General features: G+C 36.9%; 1 protein-coding gene across 1 annotated transcript in view; it reads left to right on the forward strand.

Annotated features, from left to right (window-relative positions):
• Positions 1 to 222: 222 nt before the first annotated feature.
• LOC104513314 (ryanodine receptor 3-like) overlaps positions 223 to 26,634 on the forward strand; it is a gene marked incomplete at both ends in the record, with an annotated part of 83,105 nt that continues 56,693 nt past the window's right edge. The window contains 12 exon segments of the mRNA XM_010156636.1: positions 223 to 326; positions 3,797 to 3,932; positions 8,734 to 8,914; positions 9,366 to 9,471; positions 10,666 to 10,786; positions 14,128 to 14,297; positions 14,962 to 15,182; positions 16,423 to 16,513; positions 17,921 to 18,061; positions 21,237 to 21,400; positions 22,326 to 22,404; positions 23,439 to 23,528. Coding sequence (XP_010154938.1) covers positions 223 to 326; positions 3,797 to 3,932; positions 8,734 to 8,914; positions 9,366 to 9,471; positions 10,666 to 10,786; positions 14,128 to 14,297; positions 14,962 to 15,182; positions 16,423 to 16,513; positions 17,921 to 18,061; positions 21,237 to 21,400; positions 22,326 to 22,404; positions 23,439 to 23,528 — 1,604 coding nt within the window.

A 26,634-nucleotide genomic window follows, 5' to 3' on the forward strand; every position in this document is an offset into this window, starting at 1 on the left:
TGAGTATGTTTTTATATATGGATGTGAAGTCAGAAAAAAAAAATCAGCATTTATTTTAACATTATTCAAATCAGTTTACCATGCTCTTGACTGAAGAACAGCCATACAATGTACTATTAGTATATTTATGTTCTAGATTCCAGTGTGATTGCTGCCCTCTGCTGCATGACTGTGACTGCTGCAAACTGAATTTAATTATTGTATATTAACTTTCTTCTGCAGCATTTCCTTCCATGAGAGGTTCGACACCGCTTGATGTTGCAGCAGCCTCTGTAATGGACAACAATGAGCTTGCACTAGCATTGGAGGAGCCAGATCTCGATAAAGTAAGTGATCACAGACGTATTTAAATATTTATTAAATAGTGTAGTTGTGCTGTAAAGGAAAAGGGTAATTTTCGGGCATGATCTCCTCAGAAATATTTGTTATATGACTGTGCTGTCTCAAGGTAAGATTGACCAAGCAGTGTTTTCCTTGATTTGGGTTTATGTTTAGTGGAAATCACAGCAAGAGAGATTTATTTCTATCTTCTGCATCATTTCACTATTGTCATCGGGTAGAAATGATGACAAGAAAAAGGGTGTGAAACAGGAGAAAGGCATATCAAGAATCATTGTTTTGGAAAGAGCAAATTTGAGAATTAAGAGGAGAATGTGAAGAAAGGAAGCAAAACTCCTGGCTTAAATAAATCATAGATTGATGGGGATGGAGGTAGGATCTAAGAGAATGGAAGGGCAGGTATTTGGAGAAGGGAAGTTGGAACAGGATTTTAATGGTAGTTGCAGTACGAAACTGAATCCAGGACTCGGGTCATTGGGAATGGTTAGGAATAAAGGGAAATTTGAGGAGAGGCAGGATGAACTGGAAATTATGGGTAAAAGGAAAGAAAAAATGACATGAAAGTTCTTTGTATATCCAGGGAGGAAAATGGATCAAGAGATGGAAGATGGGTGCACAGTCAGAAGAGAAGGAAAGCAGGGAAAGGAAGTGATACGCATCATAAAACTGAAGTCAGGGTTTATTGTCATAGAATCATAGAATGGTTTGGGTTGGAAGGGACCTTAAAGATCATCTAGTTCCACCCCCCCTGCCAGGGGCAGGGACACCTTCCACTAGACCAGGTTGCTCAAAGCCTCATCCAGCCTGGCCTTGAACACTTCCAGGGATGGGGCATCCACAGCTTCTCTGGGCAACCTGTTCCAGTGCTTCACCACCCTTTCCGTGAAGAATTTCTTCCTGATATCTAATCTAAAGCTCCCCACTTTCAGTTTAAACCCATTACCCCTTGTCCTGTCACTACAGGCCCTTGTAAAAAGTCCCCCACAGCTTCCTTGTAGCCCCTTCAGGTACTGGAAGGTGCTATAAGGTCTCCCCGGAGCCTTCTCTTCTCCAGGCTGAACAAGCCCATTATAAATGGAGTTTATAATGTTATATATAAGTTATAACAACCCCCTTATAAATGCAGTTAAGCAACTAAATGATAGCTTAGCACAGGGAAAGCCTCTGTGCAGAACGGGATAATTCTGTGATGAGAGTAGTTCTGTTTGTGAGGTGTTTGTGATCAGCATATTCTGTGGGAGAGGAAAAGTTGAGAAATAGAAGTAAGTGGATGTATGATGGCGATAGCTAGGAGAAGACAGAGACAAGAATATGGTGGGAAGGGTGTGAAAGAGCACAGGAATATACTAATTAGATAAAGGTAATGTTGAGAACAATTATCAATTTTGCATCACGTGCAACATAGCTGAGAGTGCACTCTGTGTTGCCATTAATACATTAAACAATACTGGCCCTGGTGTCAACCCTTGAGATACACCACTAGTGACTGGAAAGCCACCGGTGACTGTTTCATATTTTCATGAAAAGTACTGAAGGGCAAGTCACTTAAACTGAATTTCACTGTTGACCATTAACTGCATGAATCTCATTTACTGGTTGCTTACCTTGGAATACTTGGCACTGTACAACTGCTGAATATTCAAATAGATACCAGCTGCAGCGTGCACAGTATTTTATACTGAAAAGTCGGGCTGTATGTGTCTCAGACTGGGCTTACCAAATGCATTGGCCATTTTAGCTGTAAGAATGGTAATGTATTGGCCATAATATATTAACTTTGATGAGTCAATAACTTTACCTAGTGCAGTAGGTGAATGTTATTCAGTAAACAAATCTATATACTGAATAACAATAAAAACCAAATACTGTATAGCTGTCAATTTGATGAATGCGGCATACATACTCTACTCACAGAATGATACAGCATTTCTGTGTGACTAAAGTTTGTAGCATAAAGCCTGTGCTCAAAGCAAATAAATTGCACAGAGGCAACTTAACTTTTGAACTTTTGCCATTGCAAATTTGATGTCTTTTGACTGGAAATGTGTGAATGTGGGGAAGGTAGAGGATTGCACAAGAAAAGTATCCCACAGCCTGATGACAAACTGTAGCAAACTGAATAGATTCAAATTATGGGGTTTGGTGGCAGCATCATAAAATCTGAAAAGAGATGGAGAAGAGATTTATTCTACTGGCTTTCTCACATTCTGTATGAGCTGCATCTCTAGATTCCATCCTGCAGGTGTGTATTCACTCATATCTTCTGAATGGATACTAAGAAACTATTGAGACCTGTTAGGAATTGCATACTTTTTCCGCCAAGTGCACTAACTTCTTTACTGCACACTGTAATAAGCAAATTTTTCACACCAGCCCATTTTTGCTCTGTTGCAGCCTTTTGGAGGCAACTTGTATAGTGTATCAGCAGAAGAATAAGTCTTTTTCCTGAATTCATAACTAGTTTTCCTCTTAGGGTATTAGGTAATGGCTAACTGTGGTCTCCTGGATGATGGAATTGCTATAGAGCTCTTAGGCAGAATAACATATTTTCCTTTTTCAAATATAAAAACCTATCTCCCTTTTGCCACCTGTTTGTGGCTGCCTTCCATTTTAAGAAATGATAATTTGCCTCTCTTTTTACAAGTTCATAAAAATTTCTTTATGTTCATTATCTCTGTCAAAATATACTTAAGTATATAATCATGTTCATATGTTGTCCTTTGTGTATTTTAAATAAAAACAGAAATCATGTTTGCGCAGTAACCTACAAATTTCCTTTTAAATGTCTGAGAAATTATTCTGCATATTTCAGAAAATCATTTTACTGAATTAATGAAATTTAATTTAAGGAAATTTGTCATGATTTCTCAAAGATTTCTCTTAAAGAAAAGACATGCTGTGTTAGGAGGTTGCATATTACCAAAAATTTTTATCTTTCCTGTTTTAGACTCTTAAAACTGTTCACTGTTATTTATCAGTCTTCTGAAAAATGTAACTGCTTTCATATCTATTAAAATAGAAATTACACTAAATAAACTTTTGATGTCATATTTATTTTGCTATTGTAGCAAATTAGCCATACATGGTGATTGATGTGATTTTAAAAGTTCTTAAATAATATTTAACTGTTGTTTATGTGCTGTAAAAAAGGATCTGAATTCCACAATATTTTATTTTTCTTTTCATATTCCACATTTGTTCATATTGTATTGTTGTGTCATCATGTAGTTGGGTAATTTCACAAATAAAGAATGCTTGAATTTTTTCATCATCAGAAGCAAGAACTAGAAACTAAGACTGATGCAATAATGAGCTATGTTGGTAATTTCTCGGGTGAAACACCTAGTATTTGAAAACCTTGTTATATAAAAAAAAATACTATGTTAATTTTGTTACAAACTTATTTTTAGAAATTAATTTCTAAACACATGAATAAATCATTGCTTCTATATTGTAGGTTGTCACTTACCTGGCAGGTTGTGGCCTGCAGAGTTGTCCAGTATTGCTGGCTAAAGGATATCCAGACATTGGATGGAATCCAATAGAGGGTGAACGTTACCTGTCATTCTTAAGATTTGCAGTTTTTGTTAACAGTAAGTGTAATTTTTTGCCATCCAAATTTCATCAAAAGGTTTCCTTAAAATTACTTTTCCAACCATAAAGATGTGTTAATGGATGGAGAGGTTAATGCATACTCTTCTCTTTACAAGCACAAGATTATTGGTCTATGCTTCTTACTGTAATTTTCTGAATTTTCATAGTTGCATTTTTTCCTTACTCTTTTTGCAACTTGCATAGTCTAATAGAGTAACCTGTTAAGGTAGCAATTGATGTTATGAATTCTTTCTGTAAGTAAAGTGTGGTATTTACCTATGCCACATATGCTGGTTATAAACATAACCAGTGGGTACTGATTTTAGACCTTTCTTGGCCACCATACTAGTGAGAGATACAGAGGTTTGTGATTAAGCCATTTTGCATTACAGAAAGCAAATTTCCATTTAGTCACATGATTACATATTTCTGAGGGATCAGTGTTTGTAAAACACCCTGACCGTGTCCCTTAAGTCTGATGTCTTAAAAAAGGAACAGATCTTCATATTTGGTAGCTATCTTATACTTGCTTCTAAGGGAAATTTTCTTTTGAAATTTATGAAACAAATATGCTAAAATCATATTTAGATTATCTGAATGACACTAAACAAAATCATCCTCCAATTCATGTGGTTTTTTTTTCCATTAAAGTAGTAGTTTAGGTTAGAGATTAGATGAAATTAAAAGATCTGTTTCTTCACCACCTATCTGGTCTGCCAATATGGAAAGTGTTTTATAGGGTAGCTAAGGACAGCCAGAAGGGAGATAACTTTAACTAGTGTAATTTTTAGATTTTGGCTGTTATGTTCACATACTGTTGGTCTGAAAATAGCAAATAATACCTGAAACAGAAACAATAAACATATTTACTTTTCAGTTCAGTAAACTTACCTGAAGTATGTTCATTAGTTGATAAGCTTGTAGCTATTGAGTGAGCTGCTAGCTTAACTTGGCAAACTGCTATGGTACAAGAAATGTAGATAATCATTGAGTTAATGAAGCATGTGTTTTCCATTTTTGATTTTATAAATATATGTTAGCAGTACTCCGTGCAATTAGACTAAGATAAATTTGATCTTACTTGTGATTGTTTATTTAGTATGAAGAGTAAACTTTGCTGGATGGACTGCTAGTCAGTACAATTAAGTTTTACTTTCAAGTGTTTCAGCTGCTTTTTTTTTCTGAAAAACAGTTCAGGTTGGAGTTTTGAACCTTCTCATTATGAAAGATTTGGAGACAGCACTTTTGAAAATGAGATTGCTAACTTCTCTGTGTTCACTGCCTGAGAGGACAATTACAAATATAAATTAATAAAACATATGGGTTGTTTAGAAAAAAGAACAAACACATACTTGTAAACACATGAATGAATTTTGATTCTGGCCAATGAATCCTGGGAATAAGGAAAACATTTTTCTTCAAGCAAAATTCTTCATTAACTTTGCCTGTGAAATAAATTAGAGCATGAGAGACATTTTCAGCAGTTTGGTATCCCAATAGAAGGGATATGAAAAGGAAATGTATATACAGAGAGGGTCAGAATAACATTCTAGTGGCAAATGCACTGTACAAGAAATTGTAACTTGAAAATTTAGACTAATTAATTCTTGATAAACTTTAGTTTACTTCAGTAGAGCAACATTACAGATTAATTTGACCTCCTTTATTAAAGTAAGTTTCTTTACTTCACATTCTAAATTAAAACTATCTGCAAGGAGCTTTTGCCAATAAGTGCTTGCTTTTACTCTTAATTGCAGTCCTCACAAAACTATCCCTGGTGTGTCAAAAACTGCCGTAATCAAGATAAATTTTTAACATGTAGATCTAAACTGTATTGGAAATAAGTCATTCAAACCAATATTGGTAGTGCTTTTATTAATGTAAAAATTAATTACATTTGATAATTTTATTTGTATTTGTTATATGATTGTGCAACATGGATTCAAACAGCCCCTTACAGTTTTTAAGGGGGTTTCGTATTTGCTTCCTCAAAAAATACATGAAACATGTAAGAATTCAGAAGCAACTGGTAACTTTAGCTGAATGTTATGCATGTTTTGATGATCATTTGTGTATCTATAGGGAGGTATGTAGTAAATTTTTTTGATATTAGATTTTACTTAATTCGTTGTTTAAAAAATCTTCACTTAGAATTTTTTAAACAATGAAAATAAATTGTTGATTTAAGATTTAAAATCCTGCTTTTTCCCTTCAGTATGAAAATAAGGTGAATGAAAAGAAGAAAGAAGGGAAGGAAAAAGAAAAAAACCTCTTTGCAAAGTTAGTAGTTAGGGTACAGAATCATCTAGGTTGGAAAAGACCCTTAAGATCATTGACTCTAACCTTAACACTGACAAGTCTACCCTAAACCATATCCCTAAATGCAAACGTTCCAGCCTGAATTGGGCTTGTTCAGCCTGGAGAAGAGGAGGCTCCGAGGAGACCTCATTGCAGCCTTCCAGTATCTGAAGTGGCCTACAAGGGTGCTGGGTGAAGACTTTTTACAAGAGCCTGTAGTGATAGGACAAGGGGTAATGGGTACAAATTGAAAACAGGGAGGTTTAGATTAGATGTCAGGAAGAAGTTCTTCATGGAGAGGGTGGTGAGGCACTGGAACAGGTTGCCCAGAGATGTTGTGGATGCCCCATCCCTGGAAGTGTTCAAGGCCAGGCTGGATGAGGCTTTGAGCAACCTGGTCTAGTGGAAGGTGTCCCTGCCCATGGCAGGGGGGTTGGAACTAGATGATCTTTAAGGTCCCTTCCAACCCTAACCATTCTGTGATTCTATGATTCTATAATGCTTGACAACCCTTTCAGTGAAGAAAGTTTTCCTAATATCCAATCTAAACATCCCCTTGTGCAATGTGAGGCCATTTCCTCTTGCCTTATCTTCCTTATCAAGAGCATACTGGTGTTTTAATTGGGGAAAAATACAACACTGTCATGTTTAAAGGGTTTAGCTGCTCCTTCTAGAGCCAGTCAGTCCCAGTTATCTCATCTACCATTGCCTTCCATTGACTCTGATTTCCTGGTAGACCCACTGCTGCTGTCAACTAAGCCACCATTTCTAATCCTAATTTTTTGACAGTTGCTAAAGCTGCAACATTCAGCTACTTGCTACTTTTATTTCTGTACTGATTTCATATTGTAGGTTGCATGTAAAATGTAGATACTGATGATCCAAGCTACTGACATCACAAGTTCCGTGACTGTGAACTGTTTCTTTTCCTGTAATTTGTTTTCTTCCTACATGTCCCATTAATTTCATATCTTCCTCCAGATTATCAGTATTCTTATAAAGTAGGCACTGTGAATTTCTAAACACTTTCAAAGCTGAGGTTTTGACCCAATTATTATTCTTATCATGCTTCCACATGCCAGTAACTGCAGTCCATAAAGCACTTAATTACATATGAAGAGTTCATTTGTATGGTTTCCTTTTCCTAATGACTTATATTCAGCAAGCATCTAGATCACAACCTGTCCGCCTGTACTGAAATTGTACAATAGTTAAACCCATTATTTTCTGCTTTCAGATATATATACATGTTTCCACACAAAGCTGTTATAAATGAGGTTGTTTCAGGCAAGCCAGGACCTTTAAAGCTGATTTTAATGTGATTTTTGCATACAGAAAAAATGAAGTATTCAATTTCAGGCTTTAAAGAGCAAACAGAATATTTAATGAATATTTAAACATGCAGTAATAATAATCAGGAGATGCTATATTCTGTGTACATTTAACCTAAAATACAATTTGTTGTTCTTTAGTCATATTGAGAAGACTAAACTCTGAGTTAAGTTTTCCACTGATGAAGCACTAAGGACATAATGTCAAACAACACTCCTTGCTTCAGTTGGCCCATTAAAAATCAAATAACTCTCACACAATGTATAAGGTCTGGCTGGGATAGAGTTAACTTTCTTCATAGCAACCTGTATAGTGCTGTGCTTTTCATTTATGGCTAAACCAGTGTTGATAACTTACTGGTGTTCTGACTGTTCCTGAGCAGTCCTTGTGCAGTCTGAAGACTTCCTGTTTTGGTTGTCCCCCCCCCCCCCCCCACCCAGCCCTAGTAAGTAGGTTCAGGGTAGATATGAGAGGGGACACAGCTGGGACATCTGACCCAGGCTGACCAAAGGGATATTCCTGCCATGATGTGATCAGCAATAAAAGCTCAGGGCAAGGAGGAGGAAGAGGGGGACATTCATGGTTGTGGTGCTTGTCTTCGTAAACAACCATTACGCGTGCTGAGGCCCTGCTTTCCAGGAACTGGCCAAACATCTGCCAGGGAAGCAGTGAATGAATTTGTCTTCTTGCTTTGCTTGCATGCATAGCTTTTGCTTTCTCTACTAGACAGTCATTATCTTGATCCCCAGTCGTCACACCTTCCTTCTATTTTCTCCCTGTCCTGCAGGAGAGAGAAAAGAGCGACAGGCCAGGGGTGTTGGCTGGAGTCAAAACTTCCTTCCTGTCCTCCCCATTAGCAGGCATCTTGGCTCTTGGGACTATTAGCCGTTATACCAGAGAGAGCAAAAGTAGCCTTCTAAAGTGAATGTTTCCAGATTGAGTGTAGTAAAACTTTTCCAAGGCAACTCTACATTGTCACTTTTAAACCTCACTGTTTTTTTTATAAAGCACATAAAATGCTGCCAACTGGATATCTTCCTCCTCCCCCACCCCAAAAAAAAGAATGAGAATTTATTTCATATTTTGTAAAATTTAGGGGAAAATGCAGTTGTTTTCTGACTTAATTATGCCTTTCAGGAGAAAATATTTATAGTGCTTTTTGGTCCCCAGGTGAAAGTGTTGAGGAAAATGCAAGTGTTGTTGTCAAGCTCCTTATTCGACGGCCAGAGTGCTTTGGACCAGACCTTAGGGGAGAAGGAGGAAATGGTTTGCTGGCAGCTATGCAGGAAGCTATCAGGATCTCAGAGAATCCTACTCGTGACCTTCCCTCCCAGGCATATAAAAGAGAAAGGTAAGTAAATGTCAGTATTTGTTTGGCAAATGATGATTTAATTGCTGTTTTAATCATGCTTTCAATATGTGGATAATAGGCCCTGTTCTGTAAGGCATTATACAGAGAGCATTAGAGATTCACACCCACAAGCAGTTGTCATATGGAATTCATAAAGCATGAGCTAGATGAAAGTGGAGTAAGAGTTACAGAAGCAAAGAAGCCTGAAGGACAAAGCAAAGAAGGCTGTTGTGGAATGAAGCTAAGGTAAAGTGAAAGAGGAAGATAGAAGTCTTGTGTGAAGTCAGTTATAACTGATGAATTGCTTGCTTACTCTAGGGATAAAAACCCTGTAATCTGGAGCCAGAGGAAATTAATGTATCTGATCAATAGTCTCTGGATCATGGATATAGCTCCCAAGAAGAGATACAAACTTAGCAAAAATGCTCACTGGTATCATTTTATCTTTTAGTGATGATGACGATGATGAGGAGGAGATTGTGCACATGGGCAATGCAATCATGTCCTTTTACTCAGCTCTCATAGATTTACTTGGACGCTGTGCACCAGAAATGCATGTAAGTTTATTTCATCAGTTGCTTAGAAAATGTAGGAGATACGTAAGCAGAACTGTACATGTCTTACTAAACTGTTCTCTAATGGCTTTTTCCGTTTGGAAGGTGGACTTTATTGCATTTCTCACTGTATCTAGACAGATGAGTTGCCTGTAAGCCATTCATAAATAATCATAGTCTTTTGATTCCTTACACTTTTTTATTTAGCTAAAATTTTGAGAATTCTTATGTGCCTATGGAATCAAAGCAAAGATGAACTACTAGTATTGCTCATTTAAGCTACCAATTAAATTTCTGAAACTGGCCCTTTACTGTTCTCTAGAAAGCCATAAAAATAATTTTCATAAGAATGTGATACAGAGCTGCACTGAGTGCACTGATTAAATATGGTATCTACACCACATGAATACATGGAAAAATACGTAAAATAATTGTTTTGACTAGTTTCTGTAACATGCAATACTTGTTTTTAGTTTGACTTTTGCTTCTCAATGTTTAAAATTCTTTAGTAACATAAATCCAGCTGAAAATGCAATATGTATCTCAGTACAAGAAGCAAGAAATTTGGCTTGTAGCCTCCCTACTTATAAACTAAAGCTATTAACTTTATTAGCTGTAAATCTGTATGTGTCTGTCTGTTTCCAGAGATGGTAGTTTCATGTCAAGCAAATTACTGGAAGAAATTTTCAGAGACACAGGTTCTGAATAGATAATTTCTGTGAGAATTTGAAAGGATGGTCATCTCATCATTGTTAATAGCTTTTGAAAATTTACTGCATAGAAATAACAGAAAAATGTGTAGATACATCAGAGAGGTTTGCATCTGTTTATAGTATGAAAAGACAAGCTCAAAACCTGGCACTGTATGTTCTATAAGTAATGTGAGCCTTTCAGAAATTTTCAGCTTCATCATTTTATCTGATTAGTTTAGAAATATGTCCATGTGAGGCTTTTTTGTGTTATTGGGAATTTATAATATTGTGAAATTAGTGGTATGATATGATATAAAAATTAGGATAGAATCAGAAGTAGGATCAGCTTAATATTGACACCTCCATTAGCGAGCTAGGATAAATAGAATTTCTGTACATTTTTTTTCCAGTGTTTAAAAAAAAAAAATTAATATCAGTATTTTGAGGAAATTTTTCTTATGTCCTTCAGTACTAAATTTCTTAATTGATACACTTTTTCTAATAGCTTATTCAAAGTGGAAAAGGGGAAGCTATTCGAATCAGGTCAATCCTTCGATCTCTAGTGCCAACTGAAGATTTGGTTGGGATTATAAGTATACCACTAAAGCTGTCAACAGTTAACAAAGGTAATTTCAATACTTTTATTAGACTTGTTCATCTTTTTATAAAAAATCTTTTGACACAAAAGCCGTCAGGTGTAAAATAGAGCACTTTTGTTAGAGTTAAGTACATCAGAGAATCTGGTTCTTTAGATTTTTATTACTAATGTATCAATTATAGCTGCTCCACTAGAACAGATATTTACTCCCGTGGAGCAGAGAATGTAAGAACACAAAAAATACTTTACAGCATGACACTAATGGGCTGTTCATCCCAGTACTTTGTCTCCAGCAGTGGCTGTGAGATGTGATCTCTTCAGGTCGAATGTGTAAGCTTTGACTCAGTCCCTGTGTATTTGCACATCATCTACTCAATTGTTAGAAAGATGTTAGAAAGTGTGCCTCCCTATCCATTAATATCTGTTTCTGGACCTGGTGTCCAAGAATGTATCTAATCCCTTTGGAATAATTCCTGTACCCACAAACTCGCATGGCAATAAATTCCAGAACTTCACTATGTGCTACAAAAAGAAGCCTTTTAAGTTCCTTTCTTTTTTAATTTTTTCTTTTTTTTTTTTTAATGTATGTTCTACTAACTTTGATTAACATTGTTTAATTGTAGTATTTTGCCATATTGAAGAATCTCTACTTTTATCAGTTTCTTCTCATAACTGCTCCATTGCATGAAACATGTTTGTTGCTCATCTGCATACCTTCACTATCTCTGTCCTGCAGTCCTGAGATGTGGAAAACAGCTGTAGGAGGTATACAAAACATAAGCAGGTTGTACTGATAATGTGGGCACACAATAGTGTGGCTTATGTATTAATTTTCTAATTTATATAGCAGCAAAATTATGTCCTCTCATATTCTGAGTACCCATTTCTAAGAGCGCCCAATATCTTGTTGACTTATTTGTTCATTACTACACAGTGAACTGGTGGTTTCACAGAATTTCAGTGATGACCTCAGGATCTCTTTGTAATCTCAGTTCCATGCCACCATCATGTAGGAATGTCTTATTTTTCTGCAGAGGCATTAGCTTAGAGTTGTCTGCGATGAGGTGCAGCCCCGTCTACTTTGCCCACTCAGTTTGGTTAACAATTTAACTATACAGACAAATTCAGTGTGTATACAGACTTTTAGGTTCCTTTGTTTGCTTTCTTCTCCAGGTCACTGATGACTCAGTATAGAGTCCTGTTTGTCTTTGATTAAAATGTTGGACATGAACATTGCATTTTAATTGCCTTTCCTCTTTCTTGAATCAGTGGTATTTTTTTCTTCCCTGATGTTGTTAGAGGAAGTGAAAACCAGCTTTGGGATTGTCCTGATCTGAAGGTATTCCTAGTGTCATTTCATAGAATCCTAGAATGGTTTGGGTTGGAAGGGACCTTAAAGATCATCTAGTTCCAACCCCCCTGCCATGGGCAGGGACACCTTCCACTAGACCAGGTTGCTCAAAGCCTCATCCAGCCTGGCCTTGAAAGCTTCCAGGGAGGAGGCATCCACAGCTTCTCTGGCCAACTTGTTCCAGTGCCTCACCACCTTCACTCATAGTGAAGAATTTCTTCCAGATGTCTAATCTAAATCTACCTGATGTCTAAAGACATTATTCCCTCTACAGATTTCTTGTAGGCCCCTTCAGGTACTGGAAGGTGCTATAAGGTCTCCCCGGAGCCTTCTCTTCTCCAGGCTGAACAAGCCCAACTCTCTCAGCCTTTCTTCATAGGAGAGGTGAATTTCCCCACATTCTACATATAATATCCTACTCTGACCTCTTACGTTCAATACCAGAAGTCCAATATCTTTTTTTATTAAGGTGCAGGCTATTTCTGTACCGTTCATCTTGTGCCAAAAGAATTGCCTCTTTCATAATGAGTCTCACATCTTCTCTACACCATTATCTCACCCATCATTTGAGACTCAAGGTCTCTGCTTGTCTCCCACAAGGTCCACCCATAAAGTATAGACAAGTTGGCGTGGAATCCTCTTACACATCATGAAGCCACCTAGCTTACTGCCTAATAGAACAATCTTCCTCTGCCTGCTTCTTCATATCCTTGGAGACCCTGTGTATCACAGGAGAATCCTATGTGCAATGAGACATACTGACACAGGGTGAAGGAGTGGTTCTTCTCTTCCCAAATAGATATGCTCCTTCCCCAAGACTTATGTCCTCCTCAGTACCTCAAGAGTTGCTGCTGTGAAGTTGAGGCTATGCTGCAGTAGGACCTGTCTGTTTCTCTTACTACTCTGATTTATCCATTCTCACCGCTGGGAATGAGACTATTCTCTGAAGACCCAAACATTGTGTACCGTGTGTGCATATAGAAAACCTGAACTCAGGGCATGAGATGAACCTATTGCGCTCTCTGCATCAAACTGTATAGCTCCCTATCTGTACCTGGATCCCTACATGTCACTGATGTTGAAACTGAGTTTTTGTCAGTGGAACTAACAGTCGTATTTATATTTAAAGAAGACTGTTAGTTTAAATTTAAATATAACTACCTGTTAAGGGGGAGTCAGTGGAGACTCCAGTTAAAAATAATTCAAAATCAGAGTTCAGAGTGGAGAGGTGTGTTGATGATGGTGTTCTTGCTTGTTATGCAAATGTCTGTTCTTTCCGAGGAGATGACAGTGTGGTTATTCAGAGTGGATGTATTTCCACAAAATAACTTCCAAGATAATCATACAAACTGAAATTTTCTATATAGCATAAACTCAACAGAGGATGAGGTTCTTACGGCACATGATTGCCATGTGTTCTGTTAATTTCTCCATGTTCCATGGGCTATAAATTATCTGTCTGTCATTTGCTTCTAGGGCAAAATAATTTTATCGTCCTTCCCCTCCTTTTGTTGTCTTTTCTGTTTCACAAGAATTGTCTATTCCCTTTTACAGTCAGAGAAGGCTTATCTGATACACAGTTAACTTCTGTGTTACTGTTGCCTTCCCTTTGGATTCCACGTTCTTTCTAGTCTAGTTTACATGAGGCAAACATTAAAATTCTTAAAATCCTTTGAATTCACAGCTACTATGTATTTTTAACATTTGTAGCAATATTTGTCTTTAAATTTACCATATAAACATTCTCTGTAATAACAATGAAACAAGTAGAATAGTTGACCATTCATTCTTAAGCTTACATTTAAAAGTGAAACATTAATAAATTGCAAAATAATAGGGCTTTCGAAATAATACAAACTCAGTATTATTTTTCAGCATCTAAGAAAACTGAAGAAGAATATAATTTTAATTGAACCAGATTTTATACATTACATGTAGTTATAGTGTCTTTCATTGTCTTAGTGTTTCTTGCTTTGTCAGTTATCTACTATTAAAAATGGCATTATATATTTGTGTAGATGGCACAGTAAATGAGCCAGACATGTCTGCAAATTTCTGTCCTGATCATAAAGCACCCATGGTACTTTTCTTGGACCGTGTCTATGGTATTAAGGACCAAAGCTTCCTCCTTCACCTGCTAGAGGTTGGATTTCTACCGGATTTAAGAGCCTCTGCCTCTTTGGATACAGTAAGTATTTTGCTATGGAGTTTAGGTGTAGTTGCTGGATGTAGTGGCTCTGTAAGTGTAAGAAATAGAATTTCAAGTCAAAACAGCTTTTTTTTTTTTTTAAGGGGGGGGTAGTATAGGCTCACTATAAACACAAACAGTAATAATTCAATTACTATTGATTTATAGTGCTTAAATCTGATCAGAAGCATTCAGTACCACCTTATAAAGCAACAATGTAATGTAGTTTAAAAACTTTTAATACAGGCTTACAGTAATTATACAGTAAGTACATTGGATATGCTGCAATAGGCTTAATGACTACTTTTATTTCATGTGTGCTTCCAAGAATTACACTGAAAATTCATATATGTGTAGGTATGAAGAAATTGAGATGAAAAGCGCTACTTAATGCTTTGTGGTTTTTGCTAACCTGTTTAAAGAAAGAAGCTGCATATTCTCTTTTTCTTTTTTTTTTTTTTTTCCTCTCTTATTGGTTCAGAGTGCAGTGGGGCAAGGGATAGGAGATAAGTGGGATATTCCCATGTGTATACAGGGAACATCATGTTAGCACTCAGCCGCTAAGGGGACCTAAGGAGTATTTCATCATTATTTTTTTTATAGCCTTCAAGTTTAGTAACCTTTATTCCATGTGATACTAACAATCATTTACTACTTCATACAGGTTTCTCTAAGTACCACAGAAGCAGCTCTCGCACTAAATAGATATATTTGCTCAGCTGTGTTTCCATTACTCAAAAGATGTGCTCCCCTCTTTTCTGGAACAGAGCATCACGCCTCTCTGGTTGACTCCATGCTTCACACAATATATAGGTTATCCAAGGGACGTTCCCTTACAAAGGCACAAAGAGACACTATTGAGGAATGCCTGCTTGCTATTTGCCAGTATGTATGATACCTGTCTACAAATTGATTTCTTTTGTGCAGTATATGTATTTTCATCACTTCTTTGTGTATTATGTAGAACTAATATTATTTTATTCTTTCATGAAATAAATGACCAGAGTATATGAAGGGATTTTCTTTTTCCTAGGAGAAAATAGATTTGAATTTTATGTTATGGGTACTGCATTGTACAAACTGTCATGTTGACTTGAGCTTTATGGTGCTACAGGACAAATTCTGATTATTTGTAAAAAAAACCCTCACTAATTACCCAAAATGTTCTGGCAAGTCTGACAGTGAATGTGTATTGGAGTTATAAGCGATCGATGTGTTTATATTTCTGATCATGGTTTAAAGAACCTTGGCCACAGTTTAAAAAAGAAAAAGAAGAATTAAAAACACACTCCACTCTCTAAATCCTAAAACTATCTCTAAAACGGAACCAAGCACTGAAGTTATATCAGGAATTGAAATGTAGAATTTCCAACTGAATTGCAATTCTTGATCTTTGTAATAAACTGCAGTGCTACGTGTCTGTGCAGTGGACTGTGAAATTAGTAATGCAGTGTGCATTTTCAGTTTGTGCATAGCACTGGACCCCTGCCAAAAAGAGGATATAGCAGAAAAGGAAAAGATTCAGAAAAGTGTAACAAGAGGGATCAACTTAAGAAATTATTTTGCTCATTTGGAACATCTTGATAGACCACGAATCTTCAGCCTGAAAAAGTGATGACTGGGGGAGATATGAAAGGAGCATTTTTACATTGATTCTGAGTCTATAGATCACTGAAATTAAATAGCTAGAAAAGAAATACTGAGTAATTTATTCAATCTTCCAGTTGAGATGTATTTCTTATAAGAATTATCATAATGTATTTCCCGGATCAGTTTCAGTTAAGAGTGTTTTGTTGCTTTTTAGTGTCATATCAGAAACCATTCTGGTAGGATAAACTTTTGCTTAGATTGTTTCCTCTCTGTATTCTGAAAAAAATCCAGCATCCTTGCCTCTGTTGTTATATGGCACAATGAAACATGTTTACTATTTACTTAAGAGAGTCCAGAAGTAGAGCATCTTCCTGTGCTATGTCCTTCAATATGTAGCTGAAGCATAAGTGAGATTCCTTAAGCACCTACAGTTGGTTTTTCAAAATATATTTAATGAGTGATTTGAATTCCAGTATGGAAATTGGACTACACTGACAATATGAATTTTACTAAGAACTTTTTTTTTTAATTACAGCCACTTACGTCCCTCTATGCTGCAACAGCTGTTGAGAAGGCTAGTTTTTGATGTGCCCCTACTCAATGAATACTGTAAAATGCCTCTCAAGGTAAATATTTTACTTGCTGTACATGCATTCAACATAAAACATACTTCACAATAATCTGTCATTGTCCTATTTTTAAAAACAGAATTGGGCAGGGTGAAACAATGTGAAATGACTTCTGAATTGAAAATAATGTTATTTTTTTATAAAGTCTTTTGAACTGAATATATTGATGAAAGATTTTGTCAAATCTAATGCAAGCAGTATATAGTAAGTTGATTATGCAATTTTGATCAGTGAACTGATGACTTTTCACTGCTTCAGCAAAAGAATATTTGAGAGTATCTAATTAAATATTAGCATTATCTTGATATTTCTTCTTCTGTTGTTTGAATTATAATAACTCTTGGTGAATGTATGGTCCAGGAATTAATTTTTAGTGAGCTCTACAGAGAATAGGACACAGGGAACATAGTTCACCTTTTATTTTTGAGCAATATTTAATTGAAGTCTTGTCCATCTTCTTGTTCTGTAAATAATTACAATTGTGAAATGATAAATAACTTTCATTTAGTTGTTTTTTTTTTTTCCTGTCAGGTTTGCCTCCTGTTTCTGTTGGGATAAATGGGCCTGAATTTAGGTCTGCAGGTCTGTATGGCAGAACTGAAATTCTGTCATACTCTAAAGCAGAGCTACCAAATTCACAGACATATTCTGGAGCATCAATAATTTTGGAGCAAAAGCATGAAGAGGGAGTGTTTGATTTGGTTTTTTGTATTATTATTTCCCCTTCCTAAACAAAATCGTAGAAAAAATTAAAATGTCAGGATTCTAGTCTGATGCTAAAAGAAATCTTAGAATTCCCCATGGGATAAGAATTTTTAGTTCTAAAGAAGAAAACAGTCGAAATTTGAAATTATGTGGAAAGAGCACCAAAAATCATATATGCTAGCTCCTTAACTGTTATGTTACAGATTCTCTAAACAATATTTTTTTCTCTAAGTTTTTCCAGAGATGAGTAGGCACAGCTAACAGAGTATACTGTAGGTGTCTTTTGCAATGTTTTGAATACTTGAAGCCATCAACTTCAAATGACAGAAGTAAAATCAATTTAAATTTGCAAAACTTTTTACCAGAATCTATTGTGTCCTGTTGTATGCCCATTTCATTGTCTCTATTTTTATCCTGTGACAATCCTGAATTTTTTTGATTTTGCTACTCACTGTCATCACTGAGAATCTCACAGCAGCAGCTGAGGATAATACAGGCTGTATATTTTCACAGCATGTTCTCTATTGCTCTCTGAAAAAGAAATAGAAGAAAAAAAGACCATTAGAAATTAAGAGACAGAAATGAATAATAATACTCACACAACCGTTTAAACAGATATTGGCAATTCAGACTTCACTAACCAGTACGTTATTTTGTTAACTACCAATGTTTTACATTCTTATTTTCTTGAAAATCTAGCTTCTGACAAATCACTATGAGCAGTGCTGGAAATATTATTGTCTGCCTTCAGGAATGGGAAGCTATGGAATTGCAGCAGAAGAAGAATTACATTTAACTGAAAAACTTTTCTGGGGAATATTTGATTCCTTGTCTCACAAGGTAATGATTGTAATTCACATCATTGAAGTATAGCATGACTATGAAATCATTGCAATGATAATTTGCCGTGCCAAGTACAAAAAAGTTCTGCTTTTAACAGCTCTTTCACCTAATATGGGAGATATGACAATGAATGCTTTTAATGAAGCAACTTGCTAATGAAAAATTGAATCCTGAATCTTGAAAAATTCTCTGCAAACTAATGAAATGTCAAGTCTTTGTCTTGGTATAACCATATAGCCTTACATTAGCAGTGAGGCAGATCAGTTGTTGCACTAACAAGTCAGTGTTGTCTCCTCTCCTGTTTTACCTCTACTAAACTTTTAAAAATATTTTTACTGACATCAAATTGATTTTAAGAAATGTGTGTATATGCTTGTCAAATTGTTGGTGTATGCACAGTAAATTTACCTTGTCTGTTTTCAAACATGGCCTTGTATTTTGTTAGTTTTCTGATTATTGCCCAGTGAAAGAAATATGATGCAACATTCTTAGAAATAAATATTCTTCCATTTTCCTGTTCCAAAGTGGGATCTTGGAATTTTTTCTTTCGTCATTTTTCCCCAAATAAGAAAAAGTTACATTTCTAATAGGAGGGGTGCATTACTGAGTAGATACATTTTCTACTTGATTGGGTCAAAAATAAGGTTCTTACTATACGACAAACCCAAATTTTCTCATTGCTTCTCACTGTACTTATATTCCAGTTCTACCCAAGAGATTTTGATGATTGCTTCTCTAAGCATTCTGTTTTATAGTATAGAAATGCATATGGTCTCTGCATGATTCTAAAATGGCTTTTAAGCCTTATTTGTGTTTGATTTTAGTGACATTTAACTCTGTCTTACGGCTCTCACAAGTGCAAAGACTGTCAGGAGGGCGTGACACAAAAAAATGTTTCTAATTAGTGTGTCTTAGCTTTTTACAGATAAATGAAGATTATATGTTTCTGCCAATATTAGTGGACCTCTATAACATATTCATTTTTCTGTAAATGGTTGTTAACCCCATGTTGTTAACCCTGTTTTTTACTGAGATATTTACAGGTTTGGTATATTCATGGCTTCCAGGTGTTCAGTGGAAGCAATTTACCCTGTGATCTCAATTCTTTTGTTTGTGCCATACACATTAAAGAATGTTGCAACAAAACTAGAAAAAGTTAAAGCCTCAAAATTTTAGGCATTCTGCTTGCTGTGGTATAAACATATAACTTTATCAGCAAATATTTTCAATGGACCTTAAAACTGTTGTTAAGCATTTTTTTGACACAAAGTGGGTGGACTTTTCACTAGGTAAAAAAATGGATGCCAACAACCCTATGCAATGCTACAGGCTTTGGGGAGAGTGGCTGGAAAGCGGTCTGGTGGAAAAGGACCTGGGGGTATTGGTCAACAGCTGGCTGAATATGAGCCAGCAGTGTGCCCGGGTGGCCAAGGTGGCCAACGTCATCCTGGTCTGCATCAGGAACAGTGTGGCCAGCAGGACCAGGGAAGTGATTGTCCTCCTGTACTCCGCACTGGTGAGGCCACACCTTGAATCCTGTGTTCAGTTTTGGGCCCCTCACAACAAGAAAGACACTGAGGTGCTGGAGCATATCCAGAGAAGGGCAACGGAGCTGGGGAAGGAGCACAAGTCCTGTGGGAAGTGGCTGAGGGAACTGGGGTCTTTCAGTCTGGAGAAGAAGAGGCTCAGGAAAGACCTTACTGTTCTCTACAGCTACGTGGGAAGTGGCTGAGGGAACTGGGGTCTTTCAGTCTGGAGAAGAAGAGGCTCAGGAAAGACCTTACTGTTCTCTACAGCTACCTGAAAGGAGGCTGTAGTGAGGTGGGAGTCAGTTTCTTTTCCCAAGTGACAAGTGATAGGACAAGAGGAAATGACCTTAAGTTGTGCCAGGAGAAGATTAGATTGTTTATTAGGAAAAATTTCTTCACTGAAAGGATTGTCAAGCATTGAACAGGCTGCCCAGGGAAGTGGTTTAGTCATCATCCCTGCAGGTATTTAAAAGATATTTGGATGTGGTGCTTAGGGACATGGCTTAGTGGTGGACTTGGCATGCTGGGTTAATTGTTGGACTCAATGATTTTAAAGGTCTTTTTCAACCTCAGTGATTCGATGATTCTATGATTCAGATTTATAGAAGCATACAGTCTTTCTATTTCTTATAATGAAGCAAGAGACATATTTTTGCAGTGTTATTTATTTTTTCCTATAAATGCTTGATTGGTGCCTGTGTTATAACACCAAAAAGATTCCTGTACTACCTGAGTACAAATTTATTAAATAATTATAATAACATCAAACTCTTGCACTGTAGTGTTCATCAGTAGGACTTAAAGCTTTTTTAAAGCTATATCATTATGCCCGTTTTACAGACAGGGAATCTGAAAGATGGAGAAGTGATTTTTTTTTTTTTTCCTAAGCATACCAAGAGTGTTGTTTGAGAGCTGGGAGGAGAACCTTGGCCTACAGTGATCTGCGGCTTCTTCCTCTAGCAGATCTGTTAGAATCTAGTGTGTAACAATTGACCTTGAGTATGTTCCATGGCAAGTTACTAAGGATAGATTCTTCAAATGTAATTTCACCATATATTTTTATATATCAAGTAATTCTATGCTCCTTCCAGAGCTAAAATTACCTTAGAAGACCAAATGTGCTAGTTCATGTCTTATCAGGACAATTTTGAAAAATACTGAACTGACTTTGCTGCAGTAAAACACAATTTCCTTGAACCAGCATGACTTAAACTGAAATAGATCAGGGGGAAAGAGGGAGAAATGACAATGGCTTCTGCAGCTAACATAGAATGAGTCTTTCTAGAAGTAAGACAGTATTTTATAGACGATCATACTTCTATAACTAAGCAAACCACTCTTGGCCCTTCCTATGTAGGCCTTAATGGCCCAAAGAAATCTTGAGAGTCATATGTGTATTGTATATATTTACACAAGTGTCAACATGCTCTTACATTAATTTGAATAGTCTTAAAAATGTATTAAGTTGATATCAAGAAAAATAGATGTCATGCTGCAGTGATTTTGCTCTGGGCCTAATTTTTAAATGTGCCTTACTGTTTGTTTGCATCTTCTAATATGTGTACGTATTGCTGCTTGGCTTTCACTAACATCTTACATGTTTTTCTATTGGATTTTCCAACCAGTTCCTATCTCTCCTGCAGAAGTATGATCCAGAGCTCTTTCGAATGGCTTTGCCTTGTCTAAGTGCTATAGCTGGTGCTTTGCCCCCTGATTATTTAGATACACGGATTAAGTCAACTTTGGAAAAGCAGACTTCAATGGATCCAGAAGGAAATTTTGATCCCAAACCTGTCAGCACAGCAAAGTGAGTCATATAGATCATAGTGATTTCCTTTCCTTAAATATTTTTATACTAGTCCGTATTAACATTTTTTCCTCCTTTGAAGGGTGAATTTTCTGTCGATTTACTTCTTAATGATAGTGTAGGGATTTTTGCTTTTTCCTCCCAAATACTTCACTGCAACATATCCTGTTTACCAGGTATAAAACATTCTTGTCAGCACTGTACAAAAGTTTAAATATGTCCACATTATGTCTGTAGAGTACATAGTGAATATTCTATGCCATATTACCTAACAGTTGAAATGTTTGGGGTATATACACCTGTAATACATTTCATACTGTCAGAATTTAGAGTGTGCTTATGACAAATACAAGATCATGAAAATCTAGTAAGTTATTCAATTGGTCTATTGCCCAATTTTGACAAAATCTGCACTTAGTTTTGAGAATTGATCTGTAGCAACCTGATACAGCAAAATAAGCAGGAACCTAGGTCTTCCTAGTAATCTTGTGCTTTTAAAATACAGATTACAAATGCTTTCATATTTAAGAACTGAGGATCACTAGTTAATTCTTGCTATTAAAATCTTATCCCTCCATCATTATGTCATGTGAAGCATCTGTACTAATATCATCCTGTATTAAAAATTACCAAGAAAAATAGGTTATGGTGAAGCAGGCTTTTTTTCCTTCTTTTTCAGTTTGAATTTGAATTGCATTTGTTAATCAGTGCAACTGTTATGTGTTTGAAGATTCCCTGTAAATGATATTATAGCTCTGCTTTGTTTTGTGGCATTTCTTCTAAAGAAAATGGAATTGAAAAGCCAAATGTCTTGCCTTCATCGGACGTGAACCGTTTCAATTAGTGCTATATTATACTGACCTTTTTTCATAAATCAGACTGCAGTAATTTGTAATTGAATGACGATACTCCTCTTTGTTTACAGCCTTGTACTTCCTGAAAAGTTGGAGTATATTGTCAGCAAGTATGCGGAACATTCACATGATAAATGGGCCTTTGATAAGGTAGGAATTATTTTAAGACTTGCAACTGTCAGAAAAGGACTAGTAAACAATACCTGGGTGAAGAAGAAAAACTGGAAAGTTTAAATGACAGGATTCGGAGTGTGTGAATGTCTGTATATTTCTTTAGGAGTATGTGGAATAAAATTTTCTCAAGAAAATGCATTAAATTTGTCACTTTTTCAAAGTGGCCAGAATTTATTAGGACAAAGTTTTGAGGAGAATGAAAAAGGGGCACTTGATTCAGGTTTTTTTTTTTTTTTAAGTAAATATATATAGATCTTAGCTTTATTTTGCCTGGAAATAATTATTTTTGACAGTGTTTCAGAGATTCAATTTTACAGCAGCAGCTCTGATGTCTAAGAGAGTACCTGGGAAGTTTAACGTCCTTTTTTTTTTTTTTTTTTTTTTTCAGAAAATACAGTTATAGCGTTTCTTTCTTTTTAACTTTAAAGGTTGTTAGAGGTTGGGTTAAGTAATTTATTATAACAATTAATAAAAAAATAATAGCAATGTTATAGAACAGTTATATAGAAATTAAAATTATGTTGTGTGGGGCTATGTATGCAAGTTTGTAGACAAAGGTATACATATCTATGGCCAGGTAAATATTCGCACATTAATCTCAAACCAAATTGTTTAAGACACAGGATTCATTAAAGTTACGTTCTTTAGTGCTTGATTGATAATATTACATTTTCTTCTCTGTGTTGCTGACTTTAGCCTCATGGAGAATTGAGGCACTTTCACCTTAGCCAGTACTGTCTTATTGCGTGAGTCCGTTTGAAAGGGGCGAATGTATATTAGGCTCAGAACTGGTTCATGAGACCTAGAACTCACTGATGGCATCTAATCTGTCTGGGCCATGTTCTGTTCCAATGTAACCAAAGAAGGATGCATGCTCTTTTAACAGAAATCTCTGTGGCACTGAGTAGCTGCTGGAGTAGATCAGCAGTTTATGACAAACTGGACTGGCCAATTTGCCATTACTCATCTATGTTGTTGTCATCTTATTTCAGTATGTGTATTTTTTTCAGACTAATAGTGGATGGAAATACGGTGTTTCACTGGATGAAAATGTGAAGACTCACCCATTAATAAGACCCTTCAAAACTTTAACTGAAAAGGTAACAGAGCAAATTTCAACTGCATCAATACAAATTAGATTGATTTGTGTACTTCTTAAAAATCCATTTCAAAAATATCCTATAAAAAGATAAGTTAAGTTAAGAATTAACTTATCTTTAACTTACAGTTAAGAATAGCAACTTCTATATGCTAAAGTGGTTGTTTAGATAATCTTACACAGAGTCTTGTATAATTTGTTTAGGCAGTCTTCATGGGCCAATTTGTATTCAAAGTATAAATAGCTCAGTATTTTCAGGCCTTCATAGATGAGGAATGACTGACAGCAGCTCCTGGGTTTTAGATGAAAGTGTAATTTAACATATCTGAAGGCAATTTTGTCTTCAAGAAAGATGGTAGAAAAATTTAAAGAAAGCGTATGAGATGCTTCAGTTGAAAATGGGGAAAACAGCAAACTATTTTGAATGCATTCTTTATTTGAATTTCTTGACTAGGAATGAATGTCTTCTAGTTGTCAGAACAATGAACTGAATTTGAATTCTGTTACATATTTTTGCAATGATCCATTGAGTGATTCAAATAAATCAATTACATTTGTCCTGCTTTACCATACTTTTCCTGTTCAGAAAATGGAGATCAAGAGGGATTCAAAAGGTTTAATTTCTCAAGGTTTGTAACTTGCTTTGACATCTTTGGAGAGAAGGTGAAAAATTTGTTGTTGACTTGTTATTACAGCAGTTCATACAGAATTTTCTGAATTGTCCCAGATTAGAACTTTTGAACCTAAAAAGCAGGTCCTTCCATAAAAGTTGTCATGTTAAGTAACTATCACAAAAATTCTTATTTATGGTAAGAACTGAAATACTTTTATTAGGGTGATTTGAGAAAGCTTAATATGACTGTCAGGGTTTAACTTGGGCTAACAGTAAAGTACCATGCAGCCGCTCGCTCACATCCCCCCTGCCTCTCCCCCAGTGGAGGAGGAGAATCAGAGGAAAAGACAAGGAAGCTCGTAAAGTTGAGATAAGAACTATCTAATAATTGAATATAAATGAAAACTATAGTGATACTACTAATATTAACAATGCTACTAATAATGAGTAATTAAAATAATAGAAAATCGAACATATGATACAATTGCTCACCACCCGCCGACAAACACACAGCCAGGTCCTGAGCAGCGAGAGTCCCAGTCCGAAACCCTGTAGAGCCAGAGACTGAGAGTATCAACATGGCCAGGAAAAAAAGCCAGCAGAACCCCCAACCCACTAACAAATGACAACACCCCACCACCACCCCCCCTCCACTGCTAACAACTGCGCCAAGGGCTAACAGAAGAGCTAACAACCCAGCAATCAAGCTAGCCAAAGTTTTAACGACTCCCCCAGGCCACTTCTCCACCTATAAACTGCACATGTGTATTAAGCAACTGTAACGAAATACTCCCTTGACCACCCTGGGCTTGCCATCTGCACTGTGAAGAAAAGTAGCTCTTTCCTGCCTGAAACCAATGCATTCTCTACCCCTTGTTTCATACCATTTACATCAGGCTCAAGTCTCACTATTCCATACATTCTCATTAACCAGCTACCCCCTTTCCTATCCCATCCTACACAGATATCATTCCCTTAGTCTATGGACCATCTTCACAAAATGTCTGTTAAAATGTCCGTTGGTCCATGACTTTGGGTTCCATCCATTGTGGGGGTCACTCAGGACAGAAAAAGTGGAATGTTGTGTGGGATCATTGGGCGATGAAGCCGTCTCAGGTCAGGTCACTGCTTCACTTCTTGCAAGGCTTGTCCTGTGCAGGTCAAGTGATTTCTGCTGTAGTGACTCCTACAACACAAAACTCAGAACAGGGGTTAGTTGCAGAATTATTGTCCATAATGCAATATAATTCATAAGCTTTTTTCTCCCAAAATCCAATCCCCTTGGGGTACGTACATATCAGACTTCCCCATTTTCTCTCATTACCCATCAAGTGCACCCAGGTCCTTGACTGAAAACAATCCCACAAATGGCTTTGTCTTTGCCCAAGGCAGGAGTAACACAAACTGTTTTTCCCAAAGTATTTTTAACATGCACTACAGGGACTTTATCTCCTTCTACAGTACGTAAAAGGTTTGATTGGGCAGGGCCAGAAAAACTGACAGATCCTCTAGTGTTAACTAACCAAGTGGCTTTTGCTAAATTGGTGTCCCCATTTTTGAGAGTTCCACCCCCCCCTTCTCTCAGGGTGGGCTTTAACTGTCCATTGCACCGTTTGACATTCCTGGAGGCAGGTGTGTGATACACCCACTCAAGGCCATGGTGTTTGGCCCAAGTGTCTATGAGGCTGTTTTGAAATGAGTCCCATTGTCTGATTCAATCCTTTCTGGGGTGCCATGTCACCACAGGACTTGCCTTTCAAGGTCCAGGATACTGTTTCGGGCAGTGGCATGGGGCACAGGATATGTTTCCAGCCACCCTGTGGTTGCTTCCACCATTGTGAACACATGGCACTTGCCCTGGCGTGTTTTGGGGAGGGTGATGTAGTCAATCTTCCAGTCCTCCCCATATTTATATTTCAGCCATCACCCTCCATACCAAAGAAGCTTTAACCCCTTGGCTTGTTTAATGGCAGCGCATGTTTCACATTTATAACTAACCTGTGTGATAGCGTTCATGGTCAAGTCCACCCCTCAGTCATGAGCCCATCTGCATGTTGCATCTCTCCCTTGATGCCCCAGTGTGTCATGGGCCCACCAAGCCATAAACAGCTCACCTTTATGTTGCCAGTCCATCTACCTGAGCCACTGAAATTTTAGCATCTTGGTCCACCTGCTGATTGTATCGATTTTCTTCAGTGTCTTGACTTTTACCTGCATGGGCATATACATGATGCAGTTTCACGACCAAGTTGTCTAGCTGGGAAGAAATGTGTTGCCATAATGCAGCAGCCCAGATGGGTTTGCCTCTGTGCTGCCAGTTGCTCTGTTTCCATTGCTGTAGCCACCCCCACAGTGTACTTGCCACCATCCACGAGTCAGTGTAGAGGTAAAGCACTGGCTATTTCTCTCGTTGAGCAACGTCCAAAGCCAGCTGGATGGCCTTTGCCTCTGCAAACTGACTGGATTCACCCTGGCCTTCAGCAGTCTCTGCAAC

This window comes from Eurypyga helias, unplaced genomic scaffold (assembly GCF_000690775.1).
Source record: "Eurypyga helias isolate BGI_N326 unplaced genomic scaffold, ASM69077v1 scaffold14238, whole genome shotgun sequence".
Classification (NCBI taxonomy): domain Eukaryota; kingdom Metazoa; phylum Chordata; class Aves; order Eurypygiformes; family Eurypygidae; genus Eurypyga; species Eurypyga helias.